General features: G+C 41.2%; 1 protein-coding gene across 2 annotated transcripts in view; it reads right to left on the minus strand.

Moving 5' to 3' along the window:
• Positions 1-13337, minus strand: part of pard3ba (par-3 family cell polarity regulator beta a) — a 364154-nt gene that overhangs the window by 249310 nt on the left and 101507 nt on the right. For both annotated transcript variants that reach the window (XM_041781937.1, XM_041781936.1), the window contains 4 exons: positions 9576-9662; positions 9261-9386; positions 5188-5651; positions 688-827 (listed from right to left, as the gene is read on the minus strand). In XM_041781937.1, coding sequence (XP_041637871.1) covers positions 688-827; positions 5188-5651; positions 9261-9386; positions 9576-9662 — 817 coding nt within the window. The remainder of the gene's footprint in view (positions 1-687; positions 828-5187; positions 5652-9260; positions 9387-9575; positions 9663-13337) is intronic.

The following is a 13337-nucleotide window of genomic DNA, read 5'->3' on the forward strand; positions in this document are numbered from 1 at the left end:
TGACCTCAACCCCACAGAACACCTTTGGGGTGAATTAGAGCGGAGACTGAGAGCCAGGCCTTCTCGTCCAACATCAGTGTGTGACCTCACAAATGCGCTTCTGGAAGAATGGTCAAAAATTCCCATAAACACACTCCTAAACCTTGTGGAAAGCCTTCCCAGAAGAGTTGAAGCTGTTATAGCTGCAAAGGGTGGACCGACATCATATTAAACCCTATGGATTAAGAATGGGATGTCACTTAAGTTCATATGTGAGTCAAAGCAGGTGAGCGAATACTTTTGGCAATATAGTGTACATTGGATTGGTATTCCTGACTTTAATTCACAAAAAGTGAGAAATATCAAAGTGGCTCTGTCATCCTTATTTTCCCTTGAACAAGATTATCTTGATGTGATAGGTAAAACTGGTATCATCTGGTGCTGTTCTGATGATGATGATGATACTGATGAAGGTAGAAATGTACCAAAAGCTCAGTCTTGCCGCAACAAAGATATCTGTTCAAAATAATTAATATTGCATGGACAAATTGAGCTCCTTGATTATGTCTGATAAAATAAAAGTCCTAAACGTGGATGCAGATACTCAGCTCAGCCACCAGGGAAGCTCAGTTTGCTCCTACTGTAAATAACTAAGTCCCTGGTTTTAGCTACTGGAGTCAAGAAATGGAGATCCACAGGCTGTCTTACCTCTAGGATGCGATCACCAGGCTGCAGGCGACCATCTTTGATTGCGGCGCCACGAGGCAGGATGTTCTTCACTAGGATTGGGCCCGGCCCGTGGACCGAGGAGTCCCTGGTGACGACGGTGAAGCCCAGACCCTCAGCACCTAGAAAAAGCAGATTAAACATGTTATTTTCATGACCTTTTGATCTATTTGCCCCTTTTCTCTCTGAAGTTCTCCCCTCTCTTGTCCTGTTGAACCTGGCCAGCATTTTTAGCCTCTTCCACCACATTAACTTCACTTTAAGAGCCTGTTTTCCTCTGAGGGTGGGGGTCTGTTGCCTGGCTCATCCTCTGAGCCGCCGGGAGAAGCTTCTCTCCGAGCCGGATTAGACAGACTCTGCCTTTAATTTCACGTGTGAGCAGGCCGAACGGTGCCTGATGAAGGGAGGCAGAGGAAGAAGATGGGAGGAAGGTGGAGGCGGGGGGGGGAGAAAGAGAGAGAGAGAAGAACCTGAGAGATATTGTTCCCTTCTCGAGCTTCCCTCCCCAGGGATGCAACGTGATTTCCACAAAGATTTTCCTGGTGGGTGTGAGCCTGGTTTATCTGTGTGTGTTTCTGAGCCCACACATGAGCCATCGGCCCCCAGAGCCTCCACCCTCTCCCTTTTTCACGGCCTCACAAGCCCCAAGCCATGAGTGAAATGTGCCACGCTCTGTGTGTGTGTGTGAGTAAAGCCGGCGTGGCATACTAAAGGCGGTGAGCGATGCTATCTGGTCTCCGAGCTAAGCCTCTGCCTGCCCTACATTAGCGCACCTAAAACCTCACCGCCTGTCAATCACAGCCAGAAAGAGCCTGTTGCCAAGGGAGAGGGTGTTAGAAACCCCATAATATCCTCTGCTCTGATCTGAGTGAAAGGGATCGAGGCAGACAGAGGGAACAAAATCAAACAATGGAGAAATGGAGGGAAAATGGGAGGGACAGAAAGGTGCTGAGAACAGAAAGAAACCATGAAGAGGCTGAGGGCTGCAGCAGAAATGTGCAGAGACCATTTTTCTCCCTTCCTTTCTTTCTTCAGGGTGTCGTTTGCTTTTCTTCGGGCACCTGTAGCGAGCGTGTGTGGGCGTGTGCATGCAGCCCAATTACACCAATCCCTTTCACTGCCCCTTAAACTACAGGTTGCTAGAACAGAGCCTATTCAAAGTCCTAAGAAGCTATTCCCATGCTATCAACACATCAGCAGCTCCAGCATGGATGTGTTTTAGGGGGATAAGAGATAAGGCGGCTGGGAAGCCAGACGGATTCAGGCTGGGTTAAAATCTAAAGGCACAAACAGCCAGATGGTATGTGAGTTTATCCTAAAGAAATATCTCCAAAAAGGAAGTTACTTTAAATATAGACTCATGTTTTTGACTGATGTAGAGCTTTATTTAACTTTATAAAAATATGATTTCTTTCTTTTTTAATTGATACCTCTAATAAATCCATGAGCTGCTGGGAAATATCTCAAATTTCAATACCAGCTGCTCATGGGATCTGACATTCCTTGTAGTTATATCATACACAGAAATATAGGGGGGAAACATATGCAAGCTTGGATTTCCTGGGAAAGATGTAGAGATAAAAAAAGACATGGATTATCTGGACTGCCTGAGCAGGAATGACAGAACGCAGATTGCACATATAAAGTACAAAACCAAGCTTTGACTACTAAATTTGTCAAGTTTTACCTCACAATAGCTCCAAGTAACAATGGTGCCATTTTAAAAATTCTTCTTTAAATCCCCAAATTAAAATAACGAAATGTCCCTGGAGTTGTTCTGGACTTGAGACCCCTCTCCTACCAGATGTTTTAGTGATAATTAGGGCGGAACAGCTCAGGGATCATGGTTCAGTGTGGGTGCAGTTCATTAGGCCAAAATAGACATAAAGGTCCTGATTTATATTTCCTTTATTTATTATTTTAACTGAAAGCAGTGAAGCTTACAGTTAATTCCATCTAGTGTAGTTTAACTACCTGTGATAGCTGGTACAGCCTGTGGTGTACTAAACAAAAGACAAAACATGGAAAAGAAAACACGATGCAAAAAAGCAACACGGATATGATAAGTCCATTATCAGCTGATTTAAAATGAAAATGTATAAAATACTATATAAAATACGTGCATTCAAAAGCAATGTTTCTGTTTTTGGAATATTCTTTATTGTGAGAAATTACAGCTTCTGTTCAGCAGAGCAGGCAGGAAGGAAGGAAGGAAGGCAGGAAGAAAGGAAGGAAGGCAGAAAGAAAGGAAGGGGGAAGAAAAGAAGCAAGGAAGGCAGGAAGGAAGGAAGGCAGGAAGACAAGAAGGAAGGCAGGAAGGCAGGAAGGAAAGAAGGAATGAATGAAGGAAGGAAGGCAGGAAGGAAGGAAGGAAGGAAGGAAAGAAGATAGGATGGAAGGAAAGCAGGAAGACAAGAAGGAAGGGGGGAGAAAGGAAGGCAGTAAGGAAGGGTGGAAGGAAGGAAGGAAGAAAAGAAGGCAAGAGGGCAGAAACGAAGGCAGATAGGAAGGAATGAAGGATGGAAGGAAGGAAGAAAGGAAGGAAGGCAGGAAGAAAGGAAGGAAGGCAGAAAGGAAGGGTGAAGATAAGAAGCAAGGAAGGAAGGCAGGAAGCAAGAAGGAAGGCAGGAAGGAAGGAAGGAAGGAAGGGAGAAAAGAAGGATATTTGATATTTTTAATGCTAAAATATAATTATTATTGTTATCCATAAATTTTCAAATGTACTGATTTACAAAAAAAAGAAAAAAGTAAAGCACATTAATATTTCTTGATTAATATGTCAAATTATAGTTATTTACTTGCATTCCTGAAGAGAAAAATGAGTTTTAGTGGTTGAATGTTATGCTTGATTCACTTCTGACTTCTCAGAGAAGCCCAGTGAGCCGGCTCAAATTTGGGTCTAAAAAGGTGAATTCAGTTCAAAATTCCTCATTCCTGTTCAAAATGGTAAAAAGTGGAGAGCTGACTGAAAATGAAAGAGCCCGCATTAAAGCACTTTATGATGCTGGATGGTCTCTGGGACAAAGAGGGAAAGACATAAAGTGTTCTCACAGTGTGGTCAAGTATGCTTTGGAATCAATTGCCGAGACTTGTACTTAGAAAATGCGCCAAGGAAGAGGCAGGAAACCAAAGTTACCTGAAGCAGATGTCAGACACCTCAAGATTTGAAGTACTACAGACAGAAGGAAGAGCACTGCTGATCTTCAGGCAGAGATGAATGCTTCTAGACCAGAGTCTGAGAAAGTCTCCAGAATGACCATAAGCAGACGACTGTCAGAACAAGGCTTAAAGTGAAGAATAGCTGCTAAGAAGTCATTATTGAGACCTGCAAACATCCAGAAACGTCTCAGATTTGCCAGGGAGCACAAACACTGGACTGTTGATGACTGGAAGAAGGTACTCTAGATGGACCAGTCCAAGTTTGAACTCTTGGGTCAGCATGGTCGTGTTTATGTCTGCAGAAAAGCTGGAGAACGTTTTGATGCCAGATGCATTGCACCCACCGTGAAACATGGTGGAGATTCCATTATGGTATGCGCTTCCATTTGTTGATACAGCGTAGGCAAATTAGTGAAAATGGACAGTATCATGAACAAGAACGTCTACCACAACATCTTAGTGCATCATGGAATCCCTTCTGGATTGAATCTGATTGGTCGTGGGTTCATTTAACAACAAGACAACGACCCCAAGCATACTTCAAAGTTGTGCAGAGACTATTTGAGCAAGAAAAAGGAATCTGGAGTACTGGAACTGATGGACTGGCCAAGTCAAAGTCCGGATTTGAATCCTATTGAACAAATTTGGGATTTAGTAGATTCAAAGATTAATGGCACTAAAGTTTCATCTAAAGCAAGTCTGTGAGAACAGCTAGAAACTATTTGGAACTCAATAACAAAAGAGTGTGAAAAAGTCCATAAAAACAATGGCAGCAAGAATGCAAGCTGTGGCCAAAGGAGGCCATACAAAATATGAAGTTTTTTAGTTATTATGTGTGAAAAAGGACTATTTAGTTGTTTCAGTTTGTTATTTGCCAAATAGATAACAATAACATTTTGAGTTTTAAACAGGCTTTTGAAAGATTTCTAAAATATTTATGTTTTCTCGTTTTTATGACAGGTGGTCTAATACATTTGTTAAGCACTGTGTATCTCAGTCACAAATGCCTGAGAGATTTTCTAAAAATAATCTTTTTTTTGTAAATAAAGGAAGATAATCTGGTGATTTGACAGGCTAATGCCCTTCCTAATGTTAGGAACTAAAAGGATACTGGATAGAAATACTTTAAAGCATTATAACTGACAGTATCAGCACTAGAAGTATCACTTAAATCCAGGAAATTTAACCCTACAACACTATAATTTAGCTGGAAATGAAGCTTTGCCCAGTTGATGCATACCCAACTTTTACTCTTCAAGTTTGTAATGCTTACTTCAATTTTACCTCACATTAATATACAACTGAACAGTCACACATATGTACCTTTCTTCAAGTCGATTTTGATCCTCTTGCCCCCCTTTTTGTTGGTCAGGTTTGCCAGGCTGGCTGGAACAGGGCTCTTACTATTCAGCGGGCTCTGGCTGCGGTTGTCTGGAGAAGGGGACAAGCTCCCTGCTGGAGCTGGAGATGCAGGAGAAACCCTTCCAACAGGTCCAGACTGAGGCAGTGCAGGTGGTATTTTCGCCGCCACTGGCTCTGGAGTCTTCGCGTGCGTCTCTGGCTGCCTCACTTCTACTCTGGTGTTTGGTTTGGGTTCTTGTTTGGGCTCTGGTTGTGGTTCTGTTCTAGCCCGGACCACCAAGGGACTCTTTACTTTTGCTGCAGAGTCTTTATCGTCGAAAAGCTGACCGATGAAGCTCTTCTCGTACCGAAGCTTATTGGATGCAGGGAGGACTTCAAGACGCACGGAGGAGGTACCCATGGCTTGGCGGAAAACATCCTGAGACCTGAGGAAGGAAAGAAATATGAGTGAACAATACAGGAATTACACACTTTTAGTAATACTACATTGTCAAAGTGGAATTTCTTGGGACTACAATCTTGGAAAGCAATTGTCATCACCAGGATACCCCTTCAGTTATTAAATGAAAGTACATTACAAACAGCAATATAGAAAAAAATACATCATGAGTATATTTTTGGCCGTATTCTGCAACAAAAGATGAGAGTAAACCGAGCCAATTTGCCTCAAGGAAAGCTAAACAGCTAAAGTCAAGCAGCTCACAGAAGGAGAACGGCTTGTGCATTGTAAAAGGAGCTGTGTTTCAATTTGGATCGCACTCACAGTGACTCCTCCAGCTGGTTTGGGACACTGAGGCGCCTATCAGATGAGGGAGAGACCTTACAGCAGGCCTCTACTGCAGCTTTAATAGACTACCATCAGCAAAACATCGCACAGCACAGACAGCACAGTGGGACGCAGTTAAATGGACCTATTCAGCTCCAGCACAGAGAGGACGCAGAAAATGGAGCGAGGACGGCGACGACGAGGGGGAGAAAATTAGGAACTAGGAGAAAGAAAGGAGAGGAGATGTGGAGGCGAGATAGTGAAGACAGACAATGAGGAGGATTTGTCTTTGGCTGATAAAGGAGACAAAGAGAGCGGCAGGTGAGATATCCTGCAATAATGGTGGCAGTTAAGAAGCAGGACGTGCACACAAACAGAATGATGCTATTTTTCTGCCTTTTCTTGGTGCCTAATTACATCCTTGGCTTAAAAAAAGAAACAGACGTTTATTTCTAGGATTGGTTTCGATTGGTTTAAGGTCAAGCTGTAATCTATGCTCAGCTTTGTCAGAGAGACAAACTCTGCTCTGCAATCATAAGTGGACCGCTTGTTTAAGACAGAAAAAGACAAACAGAGTGGTTTGTTTCTGTTCTCTTCACTGAAATCATCTCACTGATTACATCCTGTCAAATTCAGGAGTAAGAATCAATCAGTTTCATCATCCTGGAGTGGATCCTCTGGTATCATTCAGAGGCATGCAGCATGTAGATAAAAAAAAATTACATGTGTGTACATATTACATCACGTCTACACACCTAAATCTGCTCACTCTCATATTCAGCGTGAGTGAAAGAGGAACTTAACCCCAAGACTAACGTATGCAGTAGCTGATAATCTAAATTTGCAGGTAAAAGCGGCTCCACCAATCAGAGATGTGGCTGTGATACGTTAGTTATTCTCCCAGGATCAGGGATAAACCATGTTTTCCTTAAAATGAGATGAACTTTAGATCTCTACAGGAACATAAGTCATCTCTTCACACTCATGTAGCTCAGAGTAAATCTTCCTTCGATGTTACAACATCAATGCTGATGATCAAATCTGCAAAAGCACCACAGTGAATGATGCTATGTTCAGGATTGAAGGAGTAAGCGTGTCTTATACCTTCTGCCTTTTTTGGAAATTCCCAGGTAGGGCCAAAACTCTGGGGTCTAAAGAGTAACTACCTCGGAGTTTCATTTGAGAAAAGGGGATAAGACGCATCCAAACCCTCCTTCCTACTGTCCCTTATCAGCCACAGCACCATTTGGTCAATGCTGCTTTTAGATTTCATCATTAACTGAATGTGAAAACCATGCAAGGTAGATTTACCCCCAATTTCTACATCCTCTGTCTGAACAGCATCTGCTCCTGACTTGCAGTGTTTCTTTTTCTAGTCAGTCACGTGCTTTGGTCAGTCCATGGTGCTTCTCAGACGCACCACTTTACTCCACATATGCACCAGCTCTATTTTCAGTGATGGCAATAGCCAAACCACAACAATCCATGTTGAACAGATGGATCCAAAAAGTTAGAAAATGTGCAAAGCATCTGCTCATCTTCAAGATTTGACAAAATGCACAGACTCCTCAAATTATCAGTACATCAACATACATCTCATCCCGTGGCTAAAGCTGTGAGTCATCAGGAGGTCAGTGGGTCACAAAGCCATTCATGAAGAAAAGTCAACTTCTGAGGTGGGAGATCACTGAATTTTACATAAAAGCACAGAGGCTTTGTAGAAAACATTCACATTTAAACTTCTCGTCCATAGAAGCAAGAAAATCACGCAACAATGTCAAAATGAAAGACAAATCAAATCCAGAAGGCAAAATAATCTGTTCTTTATACTCTTCTTGCTTGAGCTTGTAGTTCTCAAAATGCCCAGAGCTGCGCTGCACTCCAGGAACACAGCAGGCAGAGGGTCCAGATTTTAGGGGTTACTACGAGCTACCTGACTATGAAACGATGATATACGGTCGGTTAGAAGACAAAAGTATATATATTTCGTTGCAATCTCAGGGAACAGCACATCATCTCTAACATCTTTGCCTGGTCTCTGAAGGGTGGAGTCCAGTTTTATTCACAAACTAAAGCTATCAGCAGCTACTAGAGAAGTTAATGTTCATGGAAGAGTGGTCAGTAACTGCTGAGCTCTGTGGTGATGAAAGCAGGCACCAAATAGTAAGTTTTTTCTTGAGTTGCAGTAGATGATTCAACCTGTAGAGGGCCATCGCTTTGCACATTTTAAACACAAAATGTAGAATTTAACACTTTTTGCTTGAATGGATAGATTTGGACCCTAACTGATCAGCAGTGCCACTGAATATCCACAGGTTTTCTTCTGAGAATGTGAGCTTATCTCAGGATGTTTGTCAGCTCAGCCCCACAATTAGCAGGGCTAATATGGATGTACTTAGTGAAAAAGCACTCATCAGCACCACTGAGGTGCTTGTTTGGCATCCAAAATCTCAGACTGAGAGTAAACAGGGCACTTTCTGAGATACGAGTGTCTAATTGTGTGGGTGTAAACCAGGGGTGTCAAACTCAATCACAGCAGGAGCCGGATTCTGAGTTTAGTCCTTACCTGAGAGACCAACAAGATCAACATTAAACCATAAACTGTGGACCTCATTTTAACCACTAATGAATTATGGGAACAAAACTTAGCACTGATGATACAGGATGGTGAGATTAATAACAGTCAAAATGATTTTTAAAGGTTTAAAGGCTCAAAATCTGGGATTTAAAGTCAAAATGATGAAGGGCAAAATATGACATACAATTTGAAACCATGAATTAAAGGTATAAATATGAGACAAATTTTTAAATTATGATTGTAAAAGTTCAAAATAAGAGATCACAAATTAATTTTTTTCCCACATTCCTGACTTTTTATCTAAATATTTTTAACCCTTTATGTTTCAGATATTTTGACTCAACAAGGATATTTAAAATATTTTAAATCATCAAGGAAAATTTTCATATATATACTGGAGAAAATCTGCAGACCTCATACTGGTGGGCCAGTTACATTACAGTATTATATGATCTTGTGGGCTGGTTATAACTGTGCCAGATGCCAGATTTGGCCCCCGGGCTTTGAGTTTGAATTTAAAAAATGAGAATAGATCAGATAAGTGCTTTTAAGCTTTAGACATTTCAAACTTAACTAGCTTGGAAAAAAAAAACTCTACTAGTTGCAGGTTTCATCTCTAAATCTGTGTTAATGCTTGTGTCACTTTTTCATATTTGCACACACAAACACTCAGCATCCCAGCACACTCACTGTGCAAAGGTCTTGTCCTGGAGTGGCGTGTCGTTGATCTGGACGATACACTCATCCTCTTTGAAGAGCTCCTCTTTCTTGGCTCTACTGTTTTCCTCGATGCCTTTAATGTGGAGGCCCAGGGCCCTTGAAACACACACAGTAATGCAGAGAAGAGTCAATATGAATCTATGGGGGTAAACACACACACGATTGTATGCCAGCGCCTGAATTCTTTATGCATTTCTTTGAGTCAACATTGCCATCTGCCTCTCCTTATGGATGTCACATTAATTATGAGAGGATGTCTGGCTGTCTGTGTGAGTGTGTGCTTACCGTCCACTCAGAGAGGAGCAGTATGGGACGACATGGATACCCAGGGGGCCCCAGTTACCTGGAAACTCCACCGTCCTCGTCAGGGTGCTGTCAAACAAAAGCACACATCCAAACACACTTTAAAGCCACTGAAAGTGAAGATTTACAGAATGTATTATATTATGATCAGGAAGAAGCCAGATGGAGGAGTCATCATGCTACTCTCCTACTGTTCAAAAGGAAGTTATTCACTGTAGTCTTAAGAAACTGGTTACCATTGTTAAAAAAAATGACAGTTCTGTAAGTGGAAATATGAACAGCCAACAGGTGAATTTCCATATGGCGTTTATGAAGCTGATGCTTCTGCTTCCCCAGGTAAACATTATTTTAAAGTCATAAATTGAACTGATAAACACCTGTAAAATTAACCATAACGGTTATGTGCAATCTGCAAATGCCTGTTAGCTGCTTAAAGGCACATAACCAAGATTTTGCTACAGATACTGGGTGTTTGGTTCTCTTATCTCCACCTTGTCTTTTCTGCCTCATCTCCCTCTCTGAAACTCCCCATTGTTTTGCTCGTCTTTCATCTCATCTCTGCAATTCCCTCTCATCTTTCTGAATCTGCTCCATTCTTACTCTACTTCCTTCTTAACTCTTTTTATTTCTCACTTTTCTTGTTTCTGCTTCTTTCTCTTCTGTCTTTCTGCTCCTCTCTCTTCTCTTCCCCTTTTCTGCAACCCCCTCTTGAGTCTTTCTGCATCTCCCTCTTTACTCTCTTTGCTTCGTCCTCCTCCCTCTTTCTAAATCTCCTTTAAACTCAAACACAGCTTTAGCAGACGGCTCCTTAACAGGAGTCTGGTCCAGCTCAAGGTTTCTGCCTGTTAAAAGGAGGTTTATTTCCAAGGTACGGTATCAGAGCATCTGCTGGTTGGTGAAGATAATCTGCTAGAAATGAATATTATTATGGCTAGCATTAGAATGCACACAAGTGCACAGTGCTGCTATCTGAATATGAAGCTGCAAAGACTGAATAATTTATAAATGAACCAGCGAAGGAAATCAAATCAAAATTATTATGTTTCTTTAAGCAAAAATGTTCAAACCAGCTGTTTTCATTATCTTAATGAATCAGTTTGCTGTTGTTTCAGGATCTTTTATCGGCTTAATGATAAATTAATTATATAAAAAGTAAAGTCTACGAAAAGAGTACCAAATTCAGTTTTAGTTAAGGTAGATGAAGTGGAAGAAAAGCTCATCATACTTTCCAGGATGCAGTAAAACACAGCTGCACACACACTCCCAGTCTCGTCTTCATGCAAGTTCTTCAAAATCTATTTGCATTTTCCTCCAGGCTGTACAGATAGGGAAACAAATTAGCTTACAGGTATTCCAGAGCCTGTGTGTTTGTGTGGAAGAGGGATGCAGGTGGCCGTTTCACTGTTTTATCTACCTGCTCCTCAAACAGCTAATCTAGCCGGTGGACAAAAGACAAGAGCAGGAGATAAAAGAGGAGACGGACAGAGGAGAGCTGATCAAGATGAAACAGAACGAGCTTCTCTAATAATCTCTGCAGAGTCCTGAACTCTGGCTTTTAACACAAGATAAACAACGACAACAGGAGAACAGAGAGGAAGAGGCTGCTTTACGGAGTTGCATAGAGGGATTGTTATTGTTTTGAGGCATCATTATACTAGTGTTCAGTGTACGTTAAATGTGCATTCATTACTTCAGAATTTCATATTGTGAAATCCTACTTTTCTTTGCATCCAGAGACAATTAAGTACTTTTCTTACACCAAATGTTGCTCTTTTTATGTTCTCTTCTTTGTATTTTGCAAAATGATCTAATATCTGATCAATTTTCATATCAAAATTACGTCAGATACGGTTTCTGCAGGCTATCGCTGAACATTTACACTAGCAGGTCCTCATCTTTGTATTTAAAGCCTACTTTACATCTGCTGAACTCAGAAGCTACAGACCACTCTCTGAGTGGCTGTTCAGCTAAGCTACTAAATACAAAAGAAATCTCAGCTATCTTGTGATAATGATTCGTGCCTCTGAGAATTAAAACCAACATCATTGGTGTTCCAGTGTGTATGCCGTTGTTAGCAATAAGTAAAAATTCTAGCCCAACCCTCCACCAGTCTGTGCACGTTCTCTCCAGGCTGTCCCATTAATTGTTTTATGGGCTTGAGTCTGATTTAAACAATTCCTGACAGTTGCCTTAATGACAGAAACCAGTTCGGATGAGATCATACAAAGAGCAACATGGAAGCATGTATGTGTATACTTACACATGTTTATGATAAAAGAAGCAGTGAGGATGAGGAGCTGACGCGCAGACATCACATCACTGAAAGCACAGAGCTCTGCCATACCTCTCAGTCTGTTAACAGAGACTACAGCCTGCACTCATCTTCACTCATTACATCGGTTACAACAGAACAGATGATCAGTTTATGCTTCTTTGTCCTCCACCTGTCCGTAATCGAGCGCTGTGCTCCCTCTTCCTCACTTGTGTCCCACTGCTGCACTGTTTCACTGTGTGTTTACAGAGTGGAGGAGGCTGGCAGTGCCACTTTTTAACAGCTTTTCCCCCTCATCATGCCAAAAATAAACTCTTAAAGTTATATACATGGGTATAATGTTGAGTAATTACACTGCTCGGAATGTGGGTTTTTAAAAGGGTTCTTAAATTAAGAAATGTGGCAAGTGGACCTGGCAGTACATCTTGTAATCTGCAGTAAAGTGAAGTGGCTCTGCACTGGTGGAAAAATAGAAAAACTGGTTCCCAAGCACGCCGTATCTGGCTGGCCTCAGGTTTGAGATGGGAATCACACCTCTAGAGTCATCTTCTCTAAATAAAACAAAAAGGCCAAAAAAATAAATACATGAAAACAGAGAGGCAAAGTTAGTGGAAGCAGAATAAAAGATAGCAACTACAAGCTAGCTATGAGGACTGACAGCACCAGTGTATTTTACTCTATTTCTCCACAATTAACTCATTATTTGGTCTTCAGTAAAACATATAAAAGGAGAAAATCAAAACTTTTTTTTTTTTTGGCCATTTTGCAACTTCTTTTTGCCACTTCGATCCCATAATTGCCCTTTTTTTTTAAACCATTTTTTGCCACTTTTCGTCCATTAAAGCTACCCTTTGCCATTAAATATCACTTGTTTCCTTTTTTTCCCAATTTTTGCCTCTTCTTTTTGCCAAATTTTTCCCATTATTGCCCTTTTTTTTTAAACCATTTTTTGCCACTTTTCATCCATTGAAGCTACCTTTTACCATTACATACCACTTGTTTCCTATTTTTGCCCAATTTTTATCACTCTTGACTGCTTTTTTGCCCATTTTAGTCACTTTTCACTCATTTTTGTCACTTCCCACCCATTTTGCTACTTTTTGACCATTTTTCCGCCTTTTCCCCCCATTTTCACCTCTTTTTACCCATTTTTTGCTGCCTTTTGAACATTTTTGCCACCTTTAACTTAATTCTATTGCTACTTCAAGCTGTTTTTGCCAGTTTTCACCTCTTAGATTGTGGATCTTGCAAAGGTATTTTTCAACAATTGGGCTCTTTGGTTGAGCAGGGTTGAGTTACGCTGTACCAGAAGCTAAACTCAAGCTAATCTCACGAGGTAACTGTATGAGTAAAAAGTGAATTCAACCAAGTTTATTCACATGGCCGAGCAGATTTTAAAGACAGCCTTTGTGCTGCATCCAGGTCAGATCTTCATCATGGCCCCTGTCATTGCTTTCACACCTATGTTGAGT

The sequence above is a fragment of the Cheilinus undulatus genome, linkage group 24 (genome assembly GCF_018320785.1).
Source record: "Cheilinus undulatus linkage group 24, ASM1832078v1, whole genome shotgun sequence".
Lineage (NCBI taxonomy): Eukaryota > Metazoa > Chordata > Actinopteri > Labriformes > Labridae > Cheilinus > Cheilinus undulatus.